This window comes from Diorhabda sublineata, chromosome 3 (assembly GCF_026230105.1).
Source record: "Diorhabda sublineata isolate icDioSubl1.1 chromosome 3, icDioSubl1.1, whole genome shotgun sequence".
Lineage (NCBI taxonomy): Eukaryota > Metazoa > Arthropoda > Insecta > Coleoptera > Chrysomelidae > Diorhabda > Diorhabda sublineata.
In genome coordinates, this window is record NC_079476.1 from 19,684,610 (window position 1) to 19,707,836 (window position 23,227).

At 30.9% G+C, this 23,227-nt stretch overlaps 1 protein-coding gene across 1 annotated transcript in view; it reads left to right on the forward strand.

Annotated features, from left to right (window-relative positions):
- LOC130441137 (discoidin domain-containing receptor 2-like) overlaps nucleotides 1-8,328 on the forward strand; it is a 442,354-nt gene extending 434,026 nt beyond the window's left edge. Inside the window, exons 15-18 of the mRNA XM_056774687.1 lie at nucleotides 1,822-1,914; nucleotides 3,999-4,140; nucleotides 7,513-7,664; nucleotides 7,902-8,328. Coding sequence (XP_056630665.1) covers nucleotides 1,822-1,914; nucleotides 3,999-4,140; nucleotides 7,513-7,664; nucleotides 7,902-8,061 — 547 coding nt within the window. The 3' untranslated portion in view covers nucleotides 8,062-8,328. The remainder of the gene's footprint in view (nucleotides 1-1,821; nucleotides 1,915-3,998; nucleotides 4,141-7,512; nucleotides 7,665-7,901) is intronic.
- Nucleotides 8,329-23,227: the final 14,899 nt, after the last annotated feature.

Genomic DNA, 23,227 nt, shown 5'->3' on the forward strand with positions numbered 1-23,227 from the left:
CTTCTACAAAGAGTATGTGGCTACAACATGAAAGAGCAACGACCAATACTGCAGAATGATCATTGGAAAAAAAATAAGAGATATACGCTGTATTGTGCTAATAAAATTTTTCACTTTTATTGACAAAGCAACTAATTGTGAAGGGAGGTAGGTGATTGAATAAATTTTTGGCATTAAAGATGATGGAGTCTTTAACCAGATCAGGGGTGAGTATTATTTAAAAAATGCTCAAATTTTTCGAAGAGGTGCTAACTACAAGACCCCAAGAAAGTCAAACCATAGCAAAGATGCGAATCGAACAACGAGTAGTAAGTTGTTTAAACAGTACGAGAATCGAGCTATTTAAACTGAGATTTAATGGCACTACAAGAGATGATAATTTTTTACCAAGTTTTCTACATATACAGACCATTGAAAGGCACCTTCAATATGTAGATAAAGAAACTTGATTGAATTTGAGGATCGTATTAAGTTATTATTGAGTTTTAGACCTGGTAAAGTTCCTTCATATGATAAAACTGAAGCTTTGAATGGAGGACGTTCGCATGAGACCAAGACTTAATACTAATGAGATCTTTGCCCAAGATAGATTGTAAAGCTTATATATCCGGACCACTCTAGGTTATACATGTGTCATCCGCAAATAAAGTGAATTTACCATTAATTCGTACATCTGTGATATCATTAATGTTACTATATTTACAAATAAATATGTTTCCTTTAAGGATCAACATACTTTCTACTTCATATTAGTTGTATGTTTCTCAAATGTCCAATCAATTTGATAATTCCAATTTTAACTAGCACCCAAGATCGCTTTTGTCTCCTTATATTCATTTGAACACTCGATGTATCAAAGATATTTTAATAATAATTATCTGATAATTATTTTCAATGTACACTTTTTTATAAACGACTTTTTTTTTCAAATTTTGTTAAAAGTTTTCTTGTAGGAACGAGCTGCTAAAATTTTTCTGATAAAATTAAATACCAAAAAGCAATTTGCTTGCCTTGGTAAACTCTAACACAACAGACTAAAGTACGTTCAAAGGAAGTAACTCTTTTGAAGACACGACGCGGCGGCAAAAAGGAGTTTAAGGAGTTTTCAATTTAATATCTAAGAAACTTCGCGCATTATAAGCCATCCTTCACTGTGATTTTCCACTTACTTTCTCGTCTTTTAATTCCAGAAAAATAATTTGTAGAAAGTAAGTGAATGTACTCGTGAGAAGAAGGGTTCATCTGTTTTATCTTATGATACTTAAAAGGCGAAAGGTAGACAAGAAATAATAAATATTCAATATTATATTTATTTAAAAATGATATCCCCCCTTCCAACATACATGGTGACAGCAAGATTTTATTTTTCTCTTTATATCAATTACGATTACGCAGTCTTTTTATATAGTATTTTCCTTTCGTCATTGTTTTCTTCAATATTCAATTCCTGAAATTAAATTGCTTAGTTTCTTTAAAGCCCTTTCATATATTTCAGTCTGCTGTAAATAAATAATTCAAGTACAAAGCTTTATACTTATTATGCCATAAACTGCCTGCCTGCTCGAATATGCTTTTGCTACATAATTTATCAAGAATAGCACACAAAAAGAAAAAATATAATGAGAGGTAGTCGTAGCTACGCATATTTGCAGCCATAAATAAATACAACCAAACTTGTCAGGTGTTGAAGCTACGAACTAATATGAAAATAATAATGTTTGTTTTTTTTTAATTTTTCCTTATGTCTTTTATATATTTCTTGAGTAAATGTTCTTGATTTTTAGTAAGTGGTAAATCAATGAAACTAATTTTCTTTTACAGCTATGGATGTCTTATATACGTAGCTACACAAGTAGCTTCCGGAATGAAATATTTGGAATCTTTAGATCTGGTTCATAGAGATTTAGCCGCTAGGTACGTTTTACTATTTTTTAAATATTTTTTATGCATATAATGAAATTAATTAGTGGTTGTACTTTAATCGTTTTATTACCAGAACGGGCAAAAATAGACCTACTTTTATTTGAAAATATTAGCCATGGATAACGAAGAATTCACAATTGAATATTTAAGTATTTGCTATGTGGAATGCCGTTAACAATAGAGGTGGATAGGAAAATAAAGATTGCAACAACAAATAAAAAAACGGATTTTTGGCCAACTAAATAGTGACAGAAAAGAAAAACAAACTAAAGTTTAGAACATCTGATTGTACCACAATAGGTGTCGATATAACTATCACTATCATATAGAAATAAGCATAGCGTCAAAAAATATTTGTTGACATCCTGAGTATTACTTGTCTAAATGGATACGGAAAAGTAGTCGGAAGGAAAAGTAGGGGAAACATATACGGTTTAAGCTACTCACATTATATTGAAACAAAATGCTTCAAGGAGGATCCGAATTCATTAAAAATACATGGAAAAATCACTGGTTTGGAAGGTTGAAAGTGCACACGGTTATTTATTGTAAATAATATTATTGCCTATAGAAAAGAGATTTCAAATCAATGTCGTGTGTAGCGTACCAACTTTCAGGGTATCAGAAAATGTCTCATTTGTTGAGACAAGCAGCGGCAAATTTAAGCCCCTTTTGGTTAGTTATTCTGGTACTATAGCTGTTCTAATGAGATCGTGTGCAATATCAAAGTAAAACGATAACTCACGAAACATTAAAATCTGTGAAATGTAGTCATTACTTTTATGACTATTTACAAGTGGATACGAAGGAGTAAATGAGTTCGGTAAGAACGAAGAATAACCCGAACATCCATAAAAACAAGATGAAATAGCTCGTTCCAAAGGTAAAAAAATGTAAAAACTGAGCTAGGACTTCTGGAAAGACACTTGGAAAATTGGACAACTTCTTCTTCATTCTGACAAACAAGTTGTGCTACAAGTCGCGATTTTTGACTACTAGAAGTCTTCTTATATGTCTTCGCACCATCCTTAACATGTTTCCAGTCATGGATTCAACGTTAGTATTAATTCTAAATGTTTTGTATCATTAGTTTTTTATTTAAGATAATCCATTATCTTTTTTGGTGACACTTCATATGTAACAACTTCCCAATGCTGTTTTTAACTTCACAGCAATTTTAAATCAGAATTATTAATATTTATCTCGAAAGGAGTAAACTTTCACAGGAAACCATTAAATCATGTATCCTCTAACATGAATATTGAATTAGATATGAATCATGGAATCATGGAATTCATCTTTCTATGGTTATCACTAACGATGTTAACGATGAAATTGTTCAAAATGAATAACACGGTAAATATCCTGTAAAAGATACTATAAGCACTTGAAACAATGGTCGCATTCAGCGGACGAAACCGTTGTGCAACCGTTGTAAAACCTTAGCGGAATCGTTCGCTGGTGCATACGCTACAAACTCAGGAGCAAACAAAATGTTTCGGAAACGATAGATAGAATTTGAACGTGAGAAAAGTAAACAAAAACTGAGACAAGAGCAAGAACAAAACCAGAAATTTGTTAAATCAACTGTGTTTTTTGATCAAACGGTTAGTTGTAGCCTTCTTAGAAGAAAAATGATTGAATTCGGAGGATGAGTAAGATGAATCGGAGCATGAACTATTCACATAATTTAGAATGAATGCTGGATATACATCGTAATTCTTTAAAAAAAAAAATAGAGAAAGTACCACCACATAATAACACTCGTCAAGTTTAATGAAAATAATTTCGATTGAATACACTTAACAAAAATCAACCAATAGAGCCTTTATGTGAAAAATACACAAAAACTAACAATTTACATAAATCAAGAACGGCTTGCCAGCGATCGTTCAACACGTTCCCGATCACTACCTCTTCCGCTATCACTGAATGCGACGAATATTAATCATACACGATACTCCCGACTTTGTTTAAACGATTTACTATGACCGGCTACGTGAATAAACAAATATACTAGTTTTCTTTTTGTTTCAAATCTACATTCACACTTTATAAAGTACATTAATTTACAGGAATTGTGTAATTGACAAGAATTTCACAGTTAAAGTGTCTGATCACGCCATGTATTGCGATCGTTACGAAAATGACTATTACATCAGTGACACAAAAGCTAGGTTACCTTTAAGGTGGATGTCCTGGGAAGCTCTATTATTGGTAAGTATCTGTAATAAATGCAAAGCAACAGTTATAATTATAATGATAGATGAAAATGATTGATGCAATTCTATTCCACGCTAAAACCAAATAGTATACTTATACGAGAATATATTGAAAAATTCTTAGCCTAATGTAGAACCAAAGAAAAATATCAATGTCAAAATATTTTATTACTCAACATATACTTCTCTTAATTGGATACATTTATTACAGCGAACCTGCAACCTCTCTAGACTTTTCAAAAAAAAATGTTTCTTCTTTCTCTGCAAACCAGACCTCCATAGCTTTTATTACCTCCGCGTTGGAAGAAAGTTTACGACCTTTTAAACTTTTTATCAGTTGAGGAAAGAGATGATAGTCGGACGCAGCCAAATATGGTGAATAAGGTTGTGTTCTATTATATCAAACCCAAAATCACGAATTTTTTGCATGGCAACATGAGATTTGTACAGGGGCCTTGTCCTGCAAAAACAAAACAAGTTTGGATAGCTTTTCTCTTTAATTTTTTCTCGTAGAGTCAGTAATGTCGAATAGTAATCTCGTTATTGTTCTACCCTTATCGAAAAAATCAATCATGATTACTCCATTGCAATCCTAAAAAACTGAAGTAAGAACTTTTCCAGCAGATTTTTGGATACGAAATTTCGTATGCCTTGGAGAACCAGAGTGTCGCCATTCCATCGATTATTACTTTGTTTCTGGATCGTAGAAATGTACCCAAGTCTCTCCATAGTAACAATTCGGTTTAAGAAGTCTACATCGTTGTCAAATCGAGCACAGATCGAACGCAATGCTTTTGGTCAACATTCAAACATTTGGGGATCCATTTTGCAACAATTTTTCTCATGTCTAAATTGACGTGAACTATATGATGAACGCCTTCGTATGAAATATTCAATGATTCAGATTTCCGTTTTAGCCCAATTCGACGGTCTGATAAAATCATGTCATGAACTGCATCGATATTTTCGGGAACTGACACAGAAACTGGCATTCCCGATCGGTCATCATCTTCAATGGAAAATTTGCCACTTTTGAAGCTTACAGTCCAATTTTTCACGGTCGCATACGACAGACATTGAACACCAAGGGTATTAAGCATATCTTCGTAAATCTGCTTACCTCTTAACCCTTTTAAATACAGGTACTTGATGATGGCTCGATACTCCAATTTCGGTGGACACCTTTTTTCTTTTAATTTATTGGGTAACTCTGGTTTACTTTTTTGACGTCAAACTCTACACTGAAACTTCTAATAAGTTATTGTTCGTTGCTATGGTAACGCAATATTTTGTTTATGCATGGAACTGGTCTAGGCTAACTAGATATCAATACATCCTCGTATTATGACAGCCAATCGTAAAGAAACTCACGCTGTACTATTAGAATGTTCACAACAAGCTTATGCTTCAGGATATCTTGAACTATCAAACATTATATTCATTATTCCATGTCATAATAGATTGTTCAATGTTCAATTCAAACATCATTTACTTTATTACTTCAAATGGAAAAGTCTGTATATTTTCAATTCATTTAATAGCATCACAGCATATAATAGGTCCCTATACCTATCTCTAAACGTTCTGAAGGTATTACTTGTAACCTTACTTCCTCGGCTGAAGACTCTTCCTCAGGAAGTGGTATTCGGCCTCAGTTAAAGTATATAAATAACTGGTAATCAGATGGAGGGAATAATTAATATTAAATTGGACGCCAATAGCTTTTGAACGTTAAACTTGAATAAAAAAGGTGGAAACACCTCATGAATTAAATTAATAATGAAAATTAAACAAAATTAAATTATCCCTGCACACAATTATCCAAATTAATATTTATTGCTGGCAGCATTGAAAAAAGTTTCAGCAACAAATAAATTGTTGTGGTAGTTATTCTTCTCAGCGAAAATTACTACTTCAGGTCATGCGATCCTGCCATTGAGGACCTTCAATCTCACCCCCATTCATGTCCCATCCTTCTTTATCCCGTTCTTTCTCTGAACTTTCTATTATTGACGTAAGTACTGTTGAACCAGATGCTTGGTATACTTCTGATAGAAAAGGTATCACATAATCCAGATTCGTACACCACATTTAAGATTGATAATAATATTTTGTATAAACATATTTTGTCCTTTAATACAATCTCTAGTAACTTATCTAAGTGGAAGATTGTTGTTCATACTCCTAAATTAAAGTGGTAATGAATTAGGTGCTCATTTGGGCGTATCTAAAACTATTTATCGTATCTCTGAACTGGCTAAAACTGTATATCACTTAATTTCTGATTCTTGTAAAACCAAAAATTTACCTAAGGCTGGTGTTATGGGTCAACATAAGGATATTAATTTTCCATGGTGATGTCGTTCCGCTGATTTGATAGCTCCTTATCCAAAACCATAACTTAGTAAAACTAAATTTTATCTTGTCTTTGGAGTTTGTAGAAAGTTTTTCTTCCTTTAGGTGTTCCACAAATATTTTCTGTTGACAGTGGTACTGTTTAGACTATTTTTTGACTCATGTCAAAAGATAAATAAAACAAACCATTTTTACATTCACGTAACGTACAAAATAACGTGTTTTTACATTTTACTATCGTTTTGTCCGTCAGTATGTAGCAACTTGCATTTAATTCCTGTATAGCTGCAGATGTGCCGAAATGAAAAAAAAAATTAATCAAAACCACCAAAATGTACTTTTTCCCATAGAAAATATCTCAACAAAAACCAAATCTGAAAATTTTTTGAAAGCAACTTATAACATCGATTTAGTATCTTCAAAGAAGCTGCAACAAACGCAAACACAATAATCGATGGATTTTTTTGCAAATTTAAGTATTTATAAAATTGAAACATATTGATGAATCATATATATCATTTCATCAACCAATTATTATGAGGATTGTCAAGAAATAATGAAAACAAAATTATTGATATTTACCCATTGCTAACGATAAAAAATGAGAGTGCGACGACTTTTTTTATAGATGAACATTGTAAATTTTATGAATTTTTTGCATCACTTTATCTCAATCCTATATGTTATTAACGATAACGTTAATATATATTGGAAAAGTTAATTAAAATCATAAAATAAAGTTGAAACCTCAATTAACATGTGATGTAGAATAAGCAACACGTTTTTATATAGCCATGATCGTTAATAATGAGAACTACTAAAGTTATAAAACAGAAAAGGCCTTCTAAAGCCTGTTTCAATTTTACTAGGCTGTCTTGTAACCGGTATCAGACTCTGATTAGCGGTTTTAAGAATCTAAGATGATAAAATCACTTGATATACAGTTAAAATTCATTCCAAACACGATATTATCTTTGAATATAACTACATAATTTATTGTTTTCCGTTTCAGGGTCGGCAAACTACGAAAAGTGATGTCTGGGCTTTTGCAATTACCTTGTGGGAAATACTGATGCTTTGTACTCAACAACCTTATGCAGAACTAACTAGCGAACAAGTTGTAGAAAATAGTAACCATTGGTATCAAAACGACGGCTGCCAAAGGTAGGAAATATATTTTTATGTGACAGTTTAAAAAAAATAATTATCGTATCGTTCACTAAAAATTAACGGTATTATAACTTATAGAAAAAATTCTAATCCCAGTTAGTTTGAACAAAAAAATTTTTGCTGGACAGCATTATTGCTATAGTCATCAACAATTTTTTTCTTCTTCAATTTTGCTAATTCTCTCAAAACTGACTTTATTTTTGAAATGATACCAAATTTTGTTGTAAATAGGTACCTTCCGAGACCATCAGCTTGTCCTAGAGAAATATATGATTTGATGGGTGAATGTTGGAAACGTAATGCAGCCGATAGACCCCGATTTTCGGAAATCCATTTATTCTTACAAAGAAAAAATTTAGGATACATGCCTGCCCCGAATTCGCAAGTGTAAACGAAATTAATGTGGTAAATTAAAAAAGACTTATAATCGTAATTTCAATTTTTAGTATGAATGTTATTTTTCTCGACTGAATGCGACACAGGTACTACTTTAGGTTAAGAGACTCTTATTAGGTAATAACAAAAATGTGAAGTTTTATAACAGCCTTTAAACTTAATTATGGGGGTGGTACATAATTCTCACAAACTCCTTATGCCCAATAATCTCCAACATTATACTACACTCAAAATTACACGAATAAATTTCAAAGAAACAAAATCAAATCAATTCTTCTCAAAAAATTGTGATCGAATATATTAGTTGCAATTTTTATGTAATTCAAATTTTAAAATGTCATGGTTGTTATTTAACTAATTATTTCGGAGAAATAGATACCCATTCAATACTTTAAACTGAAATACATATAAAAAAATAAGTACCATTGTCACAAACCATTTATTGAAAATCTGTTGTGGTTTGTAGAGTAACATATACCACCAAAGGAAGCTGAAAGTCTTTTGTCTATAAAACTTTGGATATGGATATTTTTCTTTAATATAGGTATAAGATTGAAAACAGAACGTAGTTTCTATTACGCCGAGCTTCAGCGATATAAATAAGTGGTCGTAAAGTACACAAAAATTGTTGTAGTTTTTTTATGTCTCCCATCTCCAATATTCGAATATAACAATCAACGAACAATAATACTTTTAGACCAGAGATTAAATATAGTCTACAAAAATAGTAACCAACAATTTTTAAAAATCTTTCGCATAAGAATGCTAATTTGATTAGTTCAGCAAATATATCCTAAATCTAATCAGAACCTCCTTATTTCAAAGGAAATATATGTATAAGAATAAATTTTGTGATAATTATTTAACAAAGGATTCAAAAAGAATTCCATTCAATCATAATTTAATTGGCGTTGTTAGGCGTGTGTTACGTGGGCCCTCGACCACCACCTCGCACTTAAAGTAGTTTCTCGAAGCCGTTCAAACTACTTTTAAAGACGACGATTTTGGATACTAGAGAAAAAATGCTTCACTGATACGAGTATGCTTACAGCCTACGTCTGTACTTGTTCTGTACTACACCTCTAAAATTAGTATCATACAACTTCTGTCTCGTCGAAACTTCGAGGTTGTATCTATCATTTTCTATCAGTTAGTTTTGGTTTCTCAGTATTTTCTATCTTTTTTAACGTAACTGTATTATGTACCTAGCTGTTGTTAGGAAGTACGGTCAAAATGGTCACTTGAACATTTAAAAAATATGGGTTGACCTGATAAAATATATTCTTGCCATATTTCTACTTTGCCAAAAAAAGGGCAACGACTCTATACCTTGTACTAGAACCCTACTGTGGCCTCGCAAGATGCTGCATAAAAAACGAATTGAACGAATGGCTAAAGATGGAGTTTTACTGGAGAAACACGCCAGGCACCCAGAATTAAGACAATTCAAAATATTGATAACCATATCAGCTAAGAAGTCTGAAGAGCTTTTCGTGATGACCAGAAACGATGATGTGTATGGTAGAGGAAGACAACTGCAAATTCTGCGAGCAAGCAAAAAAAACTTCCTTTTGGAGAAGTCTATGTATTTTGAAAGCAGAACAATAAAATGTAGAATCTTGTACAAAATATCTTCTAGGGATCGATGTAGAGTAGCTACAAAGCCAAAACGACAGCACGACATGCACAATCAAAATTGGTGAAAATTGATTAACTATGCCATAATTTCAGTTATAAAACTTCTAGTTTTTGTTTTTATTTTTCACCTTAATTAATTTCTCACTTACTTGTAAACCCATTGTGATATCGCACAATTAGATGTGCAAATTTAATCATATCTATTTCTTAGAAAATAAAAAATTATTGAAAGTTGAGAAAATTTGTCGGAGAAGATACTAGTACTAAGAAAAAAGATATAAGTATGGTATTATATAATAGAAATATTATATTGAATTAAATAGTATACTCATCTGATCAAATGAATTCAAATTGATATTGCTAGAACCATTTGAAATCTCTTTATTCATCATGTTGATTATTTTTGATTATGATCTATTAAAACCGATTCTGATATAATAATCAAATATATTTCGGATTTGGCTCATTAAGAAATATTCAAGATTGTTTATTAGAAATCACCCGCCCCTTATTATCGTTTTTATTGCCCATAGATAAAAAAAGATGTTAGATAAAATAAGTTTTTTGAGTTATTAAACATTAAAAATTCAATTCAACTGAATTATTGATATAAATATGAAAAGTTGACATTATTTTGAAGTCTACTGTAAACAGGAAAACTAATATTATATTCGATCATTCATTTTATTTATAAATTTATTGGATTGGTTTACAATAGGAAAAAAGAGTCCAAGTATATGCATACACAATTAAAAACAAATATTTATTTAGCGAAACCATAAATAAATAACTCGATAATCGATTTGTCAACCATTTTGGTCAAAACATAGTTGATAAAGTTACATACAATGCTTATCTTACCCCTTATGAATCTTCATTATAATTTCGAATGGTGTTGCGGGTTGAGGACTCAGAATAAAACTATTTAATTTGATCTTTATCAATTAAGATCAAATAAAGGATCAAAGCGTTGGCATTTTTAAAAACTCTTGGACAGTTTTATCTTGAGTCTTCAATCTAAGATTAAAAATCCTAGTTCCGTCAATTTTTATTTTAATCGAGGTATTTCGTAACATTTATAAAAAATTAGAAAGAGTTTGAAAAGCAAAACTTAAAATGTATCACATTTTGCTTTAATCCCAAATATTTGTTTGTTAATAACGATTTAATGTTTTGTAAAGTTAGGAATACAAAAATAGAAGCCAAAATATCACTGTTGAACATTCACATAGAAGCTTTAGGCACACAACTGCTATTTTCTACAATATTTTGTTAATACAGCTAACAAAAATTCACCATTTTCTTTAAATTTACCCTCAAATGAAAAAATATATTCATTTCAAAACATTCATATTTTGAAAAATCAGTCAATCATAAAAAGTAAAATATATTGCACTCTAAAAGTTTCATCGGTGTTATTACCTCTCCTGTACATATTGATATTGGGGATTTTCACTTATTACGTCCTGCAGATTTCAGTCATTAATTACACTTAAAATTCACCTCATTTCATCTTCTAACCTCAGATGCTTAGTAAGTGACTCAGATAGAGTCTATTTCCGACATTTGATGAATTCGAAAAGGGAATGTTCGTTTACTAAAATTACTCTACTATTCAGAAAAGTAATCAGTAAAATTAGCAGAAGGTCTTCTCCGCATAACTGGAAAGAGTTTGAAAAACCACCCTTATTATTTGAATGATTTTGATCATCTGAGCAATTTTGTAAAAATATACTTAGTCCTGAAATATGCTCAACAATTGTATAAAAATATGTTTGTCAGCTTATTATTAGTGGAAAATTTTGAGTAGTAAATGTTTTTTATCTAAAAAGTACCCCTCAACCTACATTGCTGTTTGATTCTAAAAAGGTTTTACCACACAAATATGTAATAAGAATAAAAATAATTAGTCTTTCATATATCATTATTAACTGTTTTTTAATTTATTGAATACCTTACCAAGACAATCATAAATGAAGAAATATAATTAGTTACAGTATTTCTTTTTTGATATGTTTTTAATTCATGAATAATTTTAAACATTTTTGCCACTAAAACAAAACACTACCCAGTAGGATTCTTTGTCAAACATATTTAAACATATTTACTTGGAAGTCCTAGACTTTTTTAAGTCATATTTCCATCAATAAGTTATTACCCACCCTGCATATATTGATTATTTGCTATTTTACGCTTCAAAATGGTTATTAACCTCAAAAAAACAAGAAAATTTATTAGGAATCAAAATTGGTTGAGCTTCAAATTACAATGAAGTCATTTTAACTAATAGTCCGGTCAATATAGACATTTGAAATATCAAAAATTTCCGAAAAGCCAAATATAAGTGGAGATCTGGGGTTTACCATGACAAATAAAGTTTTAAAAATCCCCATCGATTCGGTGTCAAAGGTCAAAATTTGAGGTATTTTTGATTTTTCTCGAAATCAGTAAGTTCTACCAAAAAAAACTCAAATCAAAGGTATGGATCTTAAAATTCTCTACAAAAGTGGTCTTTATGATTTTTGTCACATGATATGCACATATTTCCACACCACCTGTGAGGTGGTGTATTCGGCACATTTTTTTACCGTAGTTTCCCCTGTAGGCCTACTCCACCAACTCTCGTGACAATTTTAGGATAAATTAAGAGAACAATACCCATCTTCTGGGTTCAGTTGATTGCCTAGTCATGTTTGAACTTGAGAGTATACTCGAGTGTTGAATAGCTGATGCCGATGTTGGAGGAAGACATGATAGTTGAGTATCGGTATTTATCAATGCAAATAATTTTTTTGGTGCTCCATAAATTGCAAGAAAGCGAATTCCTTCCGTTATTAATGTTTTAGGTGTGGAATCAAATTACTGTAAATACTTTAGCGCAGTCAGTCCTCCTCCTATTAAAAATTTTTATTATCCTACCAAACTCTATCCGACGAATCTCTCTCTCACACACACAATAGAATAGCCAGATGTTTTTCAAGGCTTATCTGTCAAGGATTATCTTGAGAATAAATGTTTTTAGAATAGTATAATATATATCAAAGAGACACAAATAGGTATTTATACTTGTGTTAAGTGCCTGATATGTATATAGGTGGCTTATATGTGCATATCATGTATAATGTGACTCTTAGAATCGCAATATCTCAGGAATGGTAACTCTTAGGGAAAAAAATCATATTTGACCACTATTTGTACGTCTAAATTGACCAGACTATAAGGATTTGTATTTAATGTCCACTTTAAGAGGAATTACACAGATTAAGTGGTTCGAAATATATTGGATATATATTTTGGAAAGTAATTTTATTAAATAAGAGATATGGATGTGTTTGGTATACTTAACTTTGATAATTAAGGCTTGAGAAACTTTTGCACTACAAATCCTCTAGTACCAATGTTTAAAATTGTTCTAGAAAATTTTAAATTATTATTAATATTCAATAACATTTGATTAAATTTAACCGGGATATCGGTAACAATTAATAGTGATATATCAAAGCAAAGTGTACATATTTTCAAAATGAGTGCAATGAGGTTTTTCGATTACTAAAACGTGTGCTCGCAACAAAAACGGCTCATTTACCTCTCCTTTCTCTTAATCCTTATCTCCGACAAGTTTTTTTCGCAATAATGTTGAATGTATATAGAAATCCTCTATCTCTTATGTGCTTCCTTAATAAGTATGTCGATTATAACCACACATCTGATATTTAGATGTAATTCTTTAAAAAAATGTTTTATAACCTTCATGAATTGCCAAGCGCTTGATCATACGGTTCACATAAAATGAAAAAAAACTTCAATGGTATAAAGTAAATATACGAGTAATTACTGCATATATTTTTGGTTGTGAGGAAAAACATTGATTAGATAAACAATTTTTTTTTAAATCTAACTTCCTCATGACCTGATATCCCATGTTCTTCAATAAGCATATACGGTTTTCTTTCTAGTCAACTTAATTTGCTAAAATATATATTTAATATAGGTAAGTACGTGAAAGTATTCAAAAAATTTATTTTTCTGCAATACATACTTATGCTGGAAAAATTACTTGGAAAAACGCTGTCAATCAATAAAACAAAAGAAATAGAATAATTTATATTTAGTGAAATCCCTTGCTTTGAATTTAGCCACATGTAGTAATTGCTAAATCAAATTCTATAACATAATATGTGTTCTCATGAAAAAGAATGTATTATTATTCTAAAAACGAGTTCAGATATACATTAGCATGATTCGTTGGAATTGTAAAATACATGTGTGTATGCATTCAAGTATAATTGATGAACGAAATTCACAAATTGAGCGTTAAAATGATTAATCCATATATTCCATTTTGTATATGTGTTATTTGGAAGCAAATATAAATACTTTTTATCTTTTCTGTTAAAATTGTTCTAAATCAACCATGTAACTAAGTATTCATATACGAAAAAATTGATCCTGTACCTACAGCTATTGAAAAAAGTAATACCAATAGTTTCATATTTTTATTTCATATAATTGCAACCGGTTCCCACAGATTTCACAAAGCAACAAGTCAAAATAATATGTCTTATTGAAATGGAATTTAATCAGCCAGATTATTGTCTGAACATACTGCAGTATATAGCAAACTGCGATTTTAAATGTTTATTATGGCGCAAAACATGAATCATCTCTTGAAAACTAACTTAAAAGTATTCGCGATTAACAAAATAAAATTACAACGAAACTAAAACCAAAGTCAGACTGAACATTTTCTTTTGGTAAATTATTATATAAAATATTGATGACTCGGCATCGAAAGTTCTATTCAAAGTTTTGTGTTTCATTAGTTCGTTTATTTAGATGAATCAACAAAATTAGAAATAATATGTTTATTAATAATATTTCAATGAATTTTTTTTAGAATTTGTTGGGTTAGGAAAGAAAGCAACCGATATAATTTTTTTTAACCTAACATAAAGAGATACTGATATATTCTGTTCAGTCTATCTCAAAAAGGTTCTTAACTCGCGTCATGTAACGTTTTGTAGTTGCCATTAACTCTTTTAATCGCAATATCATCGTATCCAATAAAAAACATGGTACCTTCCTCTAGAAATTCACTGTTACTTTCTGTGTGAATTACTGTAAGCTGCTGTTCTTTGGCGGTTGGTGCTTGAAACCGTATTGATAAATTTTCAAAAACAGCTTTAAGAGATTTGTGTCAACTCATTTTTCAGCCGTATGTTCAACATTTACCCATACCTAGGATAAATAGTGAATTTTTCGATACTGATCACTAAATTCTGCCATTTTAAGGAGATAGTTCCGATGATAAATTATATTTTCTGCCCTTGTATTAATTACAGCTTCCTATTATGTTTATTTGCAATGTTTCGCGGCTCACGTCGTTTTTCTATGATTGCAGCAAATATCTAGATATACAGCTAGCATTATAAAAAATAGAAGATGACATTTCTACCGTACTTTCATCACGAGTTAGTACTTCCGCCGGTGAAAATATTTTTCTCAAACATTCTTAAACGTTACAAATATCTGAATTCTGTTTTCGACATAAATGTATGTTTATAGTCAGTATTTGTTCTGGATTAGGATTCTACTTTCATTGGATAGATATCCAAGGTATATTTGTATCCATTAACTATCAACAAACTCTCCTTCTCTTTCCAACCGCAAAATTAAAATATAATTATTGTCTTCATTTTTACAATGTACAAAAAAACTTTGAATTCAAATGTTTTTATATATCAATCATATATCATATATGAAACCAGTCTAATTTCATATTCAGTTTGTAGTTCGAACCTTGCGAAAGGGTTTATGGCTTAGCGGATTTATTCGTTGATGACAAGAATTACAGATTTTACAGGCTAGACAATAAAATACCGGTTAGTACACAGACTTAATTATAATTTGATTATTTTAAAATCCCTACACTAATGTCCACGGACATGTTCTAATTAACATTCCTGTCCAAGTGGCTCTAAGAGAAAAGTAACGAAGAGAACATACGGGACTGAATAACCTTAGTAGTTGATACGATGTCACTAACATTCTTCTTCCAATTACTCTCGGAGCGTCTAATTATTTGTTTGGTGCCATGGAAACGATTTAAAAAAATGTTCAGTGCAGAAGGAGGAATTGAATGGAACTTAATACATATAATGGAATTTGTCAATTTATATTTTCATCTATTACTGTAAATTGACTACATCTTTGTTTAGATTATGAGAACAATTCAACGTTCTTGGTTCAACATCTCATATTCGAAACTCCTTTGTTTTATTATACATTAACGCCCCATTCACTTTGTTTCAAACGATTTTAATGAATATTACAGAATATCGTTAATTTTCCATTAGAACCTTACCTGGTAAGAAAAAAAAATAATACCACGTCTAAATTTATTCAAAACATACCGGCCTTACTAGGAATATGGGATTATATCATTTTATATAATTATACAACAACAAATCTACACCTCTCATATGTCGATTGTAAGTATTTACAACATTTGGTTGTAGAATTGGTATCCGCTCCTTCTTTTGTCGACTGTTGCCAAAAGATCTACTGTGTCAAAGTTGGAAGCTACTGACATACATTTATTGTCATTTTTGAGTTCTGTTTTCTCTAATAGTTCCCGTTGATCGAAACCCCATTTCATTTAGTTCCAAAAATAACGAGTTGCTATTGAAGAAGTTGTTAAAATAGACAGAGTCGCCTTCGGAATAGCATCTTAGAAACTACCCTAGTTCCTAAATGTTCACTTGCCGCTTCACCCCTTTCCTTTCCACCATACAAGGAGAAATTGTAACAATATCCATCGGTGCCCAAAGATTGTTGTCAAATCTTATGGGTTTGGCTCTAATAAATTGCTTCAACCCATTGTGGCCATTATAACTAACAATAAGTTCATCTATTGCTAAATCATGATGAAAAATTCCCCGCTTGCGAAAATTTCTATTTACATTTTCTATGATTGGACGAATTTTGAAACTTCTATTTTCTTTGTTCTGGTATCTTCTGCATTATTTTAAAAATGAAGCACAGATTTCAATTCAAGATAAGCATTTTTACTAATAGCGTTGCGTACTATAACTAAGTTTTCATCGTCCGACGAGTAGTGTCACTTGACAATCTATGATATCCGGTGTATATAAGAAATCCAATAAAATGTTTAGATCACCTTCTTTAACAGAAAAATCGTGCTCATTTTTCTCAGCGATTACGTAGCCAATTGTTTCTTCAATGATCATGTACACAGTGTCGTCAAAAATTTCTTCAAAAATTTTAACTGGAGACAAGTTATGCAAATTTCGTTTTCATATTTTCTAAATTTTCTTCTCACTTATTTCCTAACGGACGAGGACTATGTCCAATTCAATATGCCCAGCGATATCACCGACATTGGGAACTTACAGATCGCCATCATCCGCATCTTCTTCGTCGGTGAGATTGTCAACCTCGGGAGGTAAAGCGATGATGTCCGCCTCGATATCTTCCAAATATAAATAATCCACGGCTTGTTACAATGTCTTGAAATGTGTTCAAGACATTTTACTGTCAAAAATGTATCAATTAAAAACAAAATACAGTAATTTGGAAAATCTTCAACGCCCAGCGTCCTCTACTGAGGACACCAGAATTTAAAGAAATTTTGCAAAAATCTCAATAGGCTTCACATAAACATACATTTATTATCGTTACTTAAACCAAAAGAAAAAATACTTTATGAATTAAGTTTTCAGCTGTCGAAAATCTAACTTAACCATTTAGCACTAAGTAAGAATTCACAGTATGCGCACGAAATTACAGACTCAGGTACAATTAGCGGAAATACCCATGTGTACTAGATTCAGATAAAATTACATAATACATTTTTTTCAAATATTGTCATTGAAGCCATAGACAGAAATCTAATATGGTCAATACATCTACAATGATCTGTTTTAAGATATTGGAAAAAATTTTACAAGCTTCCCAATTACACTTGAGTCCCGCTAGTCCGAACATGGGTAATCCGAACATCCGCTTAATCCGAAGACGTTCCAGAAAATGTTTGTAAATACAGTATATAATTTGGATTAATATAAAAATATATTTTACAAAATTGAAAGTAGACAAAGCAGTCGGGATGGTGAATTATGAGGAAAAGGAATGAAAATAAAGTACAAATAGTTTGTATAATAAGTACAGACAAAATTGACAAAACGCAAATTATAAAAAAATAAGAAATATCCAGTCAAAAAGATTGTAGGTACATACCGCACTGCACAAGAGAATAAACTTGGTTACTTTTTGGATATAAAATCTCTCATGGTCATTTGTTACATCTTTGACAATCTGTTTTTAGCCGCGTAGCTTCGTCATTTCCCGCCATGAACACGACATCTGCGGGGATGGCAGTAGACTGTTGCTCAAAGTAGCGAAGGGAAAGGTCAAATCCAGCTGCTACCTCATTGTGTGAGACTTTCTCCTCATCCTCCGCGCACCCTAGCTCAGCGCCGCTCACTTCATCTTCGTCGCACTAAACGTGCTGGTCTCTCATCATCTGTCAAAGTCTCAGCGCTATCGCCGTCTACAGCCGTCCATAAATTCACGTCTGCTTAGACTGCATCCTCACAACCTGGAATGTTTTGTAGCAGTGGAATCAGGTTAACGGTGTCATTTTTTGTAGACTATTCCTCAAACTCCAAAGATATCCATAGTTTATTCCAAGCTTTTTTAATGCTCCATCTGTAACATTTTCCCAAGACTCAGCTGCCCAATGGATATTCTTTAAATAATTCGCCATCCATCCAGCCTCTTTTCTGGTGTTTATAATAGAATGGAAGTTACTTCATATTGATATGTTTGAAAGCACGAGGCCTAACATCTTTGCCTATCATATTGAGAAGTTTATGGTTACCGGCAGCATTAGAACAAGTCAATAATGTTACTAGGTCCTTACTTATCTTAAAACCAGAAGCACGAGTTTCTGCTTTGGAAGCTAAGCTTTTACACTCTTGATCAGAAGTGCGTACAGTCCGTGCGCAGTATTTCAGTGCGGTAATTTGCTGTCCGTAATGCTTAGTGCATGAAATATTACTTTAGTATTAGTAAATAGACTATTTGAACTGGTTTTTGTGTATTGGCCGTTCATATTATAACACTAAAGCTGCTCCGAGCAGTGTTCGGTCCCAATTAGTTCGAATTAGCTGGACTTAACGGTACTATTATCTTCCGCAGCTGCAGTATCTACTACTCTAAAATGGAATATTACTAGTTTGCAGAATGTTTAATAATTCTCGTCTATTTTGGAAAGTGAACTTTTACTAGATTTAACCATTTTGTACATTAGAAAGTTAATAAGTCAGGAACACTCTGTAAAATTAAGCAAAATTAATTTATTAGCATTATTTGAATAATTGTGGCTGTGTATATTTGATACTCTGGATTTAGATATATGAAAATAAGTCATAAGTAGTGATCACAAGAATTGATAATAAAAGGGTATATTTTTAGCAATTATTCTCTACATCATAATAATAATGCGATTAAATAAAAAGTTTTCAGAAATTAACATCTGCAACCATTTTTGAAATAGACTCCCTCGCCCTATTTTACAAGGATGTGCTCCCAATATTCACATTGTAGTACTAAATATATTTCCTTTTGTTCTTTTAAAAGAAATACACAATATCTACAAGCTAATTTTTAAGAGACAACGATTAAGAAACAAAAACAATTTAATTTTTAGTCAAACTATATACCAAACTATAGAGAAGCAGATGATTATGATTACACATCGAATTTTAAATTGGACATTGGTTACATTTCGAAATCATTATTTTCAGTTGCTCCCTCAAAATTAAGTCTACAACATAAAGTATTATCCTGTATTTATCATATCCTTATTATTCCACTTGTTTTGTTAAATATTTCGGTTTTTCATTTTGAATACCAATTTTTTAATTAATAAGGGAAGATGGTAACGTCATCATCATATTCATCCTAAAACGTCTACTCAAGCTTAAACAGCCATCACTCCACTACAACAACTTTTTTTGATTTTTCTAAGGCTTTCGTTTGTGTTAATCATAATATTTCAATTAAGAAATTGCAGTACTACAATTTCGCATGGCTTAAGTCATACTTTATCAACAGAAGTCAGCTTGTAAGGGTTGGTACAACGATGTCAATAGAATGCGGAGTGCCTCAAGGCTCAGTACTAGGCCCCATTTTGTTTCTCCCGTTTCTAAACTACATCGTCTATCTAAACATTATCTAAATAAACATTAGTGATAGATTGTGTCTTTTTGCAGACGATACTAGCTTCTCTTGGAGCAACCCTGATCCATAGGACCCTATCAAGTGACCAAATAGGATTCTAATCTTGTAATCATTACATTATTACATTACAAGTTCCTTTTTTGAAATCTTTCTTCTTCCGTTTACGACTATTCTGTTTTTTTCTTATTTTGTGTGTTTTAAATATATTGATTTTTTCGTATTATTCGTGTTGCCATTGCTTGTCTTACTGGTTAAAATATCATAGTTATCTTTCTCATAACTCTTGGAAGGCATCAATTCTTCATATTTATCAGTGCATTCTAGCTTTTTAGTTTTTCTATGTACTAGCGTTTTCTATTTTCTTATTTTTATAAAAATGAGTATTGCTTCTTTAGATTTTAATCGTCACATTTCCAAACATCAGATCCGTTTGAATTTTATTTGATCCATAACTTTTTAATGATGGTTCTTTGTATTTATGATCATGTTTTCCTTAAAATGCTGTGTTATTTCTTCTTGCGTCTTTCTCTAAAGTAAAATAATCTTATGGTAACCCTTGATTTAAATCAAGTCATGTAATTAAGAGATTCTATACAAAAATAAAATAATGTACACAATTTCCAGCTTAAAAAATATTTCATTATATATAGAGATTTAAGCCGTATATTCTAGTTCTTCTAGAGCTAATCTGCTTTGATAACAATAATTTTCTTCATGTTTATTTGTATAATGGATGTATAAAAATACCAATAATATAGATAAAATTATTGTATCCCTTTATTGTTACTCAAAATGTCTATTTCGAATATGTTTGCATTTTCTAAAGTACGGGTTGTTGAGATTGTTGAAGTGTCACTACAAAGAATGTTATAAATCAGTTGAATAATGTAAGAAGTATTCCTTTTATTACTTTTATATATTTAACACTATTTTTGAGCTTATTTATTGAAGTAAATGACCTGCTCTCGCGATTTATCAACTGTAACATGTATGAATATTAAATAATGAATGTCATTCTCCTATTAATTACCCGTCTCCTTAGGCTGGACGATGATATTGATTGTGAGAATATATTTTTATTTTTGCTCAAATTTCATTGTTATAATAAAGTATTAATGTCAAGATCAATTTGTGCGGATTTAAGTAAAAAGTAATTTCCTACTCATTTAAAAATTCTCCATGTTTGTCTCTATTCGATGTTTTAGTTTTTTGTATTATGATACCCTACTCTATTGTATATTTCCGGTGCCATCGATTTGTACATAAAACATTGTTTTATATATATAGTATAAATTAGTTCAAAAATTTTTATGGGACAAGACTCATAATGTACCAAGAATGTATACAGGCATGATTATTTTTAGATATATACGATTCTAAGGAACCTAATGTAAGTACCTATTTAACTATTTTCTATGAAGTATATTAAAAATACTGAGACGTGAAAAATTATTGTATACTAACTTAAAACAGAAAATATTGACTTCTATTATTACGTATTTAAGAATTGGACAATTATTAAGTTGTAAAAAGAATTGATACAGGGTAGTATAGTTAGCCTAAAGGAATTGCTTTTAAGAATATGTAAATTGTACATGTAAATATATAAATATATATCAACATGTACATTTATATCAATAAAATAAAAAGTGTCATTATCATAACTGAAAATTTCATACACAAGAATTATTATTGCATTTTCATAGGATGCCTCCTTTTCCAAAACTAATACTGTGAACTGTTCACACTACCACCACACTCACTATTACACTGTCTGATTAACAAACTCATTAAAATTTATTTTTGGATACAATTTATATTATTTATAAATATTTCATGATAATGACTAGCACCGTGCATGGCAATATCTGATTTTTCTCTCCATTCATATTCTAAATGAGCTAGATGCTCTTTACACCGGAAAATAACAGACGTCTTAGTCTGTCCAATATAATTCTTATATAATAATATCACTCTTTTGCTTATTATCTTCAATAAAAGTCATTTACTTATCGTGAATTAAGGAAAATTCTGGCTGTGATAAAAAAACCGTCATAGTTTTAAGGAATTTCCCTGTGAAACCAACTTTCTCCAAAATCAAAACAAAGCGGCAAAAATTTGCTCTGATCCCTTTCAATTCTGTCTATACAAAGGAATTGGAATTTATTTTTAGCAAAGTAGGTTTGAAATTGGTTTTAAAAGCAACAATATACAATATATTAAATCAACTGTGGAGAAAGCCCAAGGATAATATACTAGATCTGAAACGACAAGATGTATACTGGCTATTCTAAAGGTCTGTTAATATCTGGTTTAAAGAGCACCTAGATCAAAAAAAATATGGACGAACAGAAGAATTCGGTATTGCACCGCACGCTGTCAGTAATAGTTATAGTTTATTAGTTGAGAAATTAATGTGAAATTTCCCGCCGAAGTGGTTTATCCCACTGGAATTGTTTTTCGTGAGAGGAGGTTCATTAGTGAGAAAATTCAGTATAGTTAGGTCCAGTCAAAAAGTTTCAAATTCACCTTTAGTCTCTGAAGAAGGCTAAACAGATTGTTCAGTATCAATATTACCAACGATTCCAGAAATTTCAACTCATATCGAAAACTTAATCAGAATAAATTACTAATATAGAAAATATGTAGAAATAATGTACTAATTGGGATCTAACGTTTGAAAATCCTCATTATGGTCGTATAGTTAAAAATAAAAACATATTGAGAGAATAATAACTCATTTTTCAACATTTGATACTTCACATATTTATATTTTAGTACATTAGATCAATTCTAGACAAGCTTTCCTATACCACCTTGTATATATAGCCAATTATCCAAATAAGATATTTTCTAATTCAAGCATCTAAGGGAAGAATCTTTTCAAATACAGTCACAAATGTATATGAAAATAATTGTCATAAGACATCTTCTCGGGTGCGATATTATATATATATATATATATATATATATATATATATATATATATATATATATATATATATATATATATACCGGATGATTAACTTATACACTAGACTTCAATAACCTCGTTGAAAAGTTTATAACAAATGAGTCAAAAATGTATTCTGCACTATAAGTTTATCACCCAGTAAATTGAGATGAAAGCGTTAATATTAGAACTATGTAGCACTAAAACCTCTAGAACAGATTATTTTTCGAGACAATAGCCGAAAACTGTAATTTTAGAAAGAGAACTGAGGTCTTTGAATTATTGAAAAATCATGTTTTCTTAG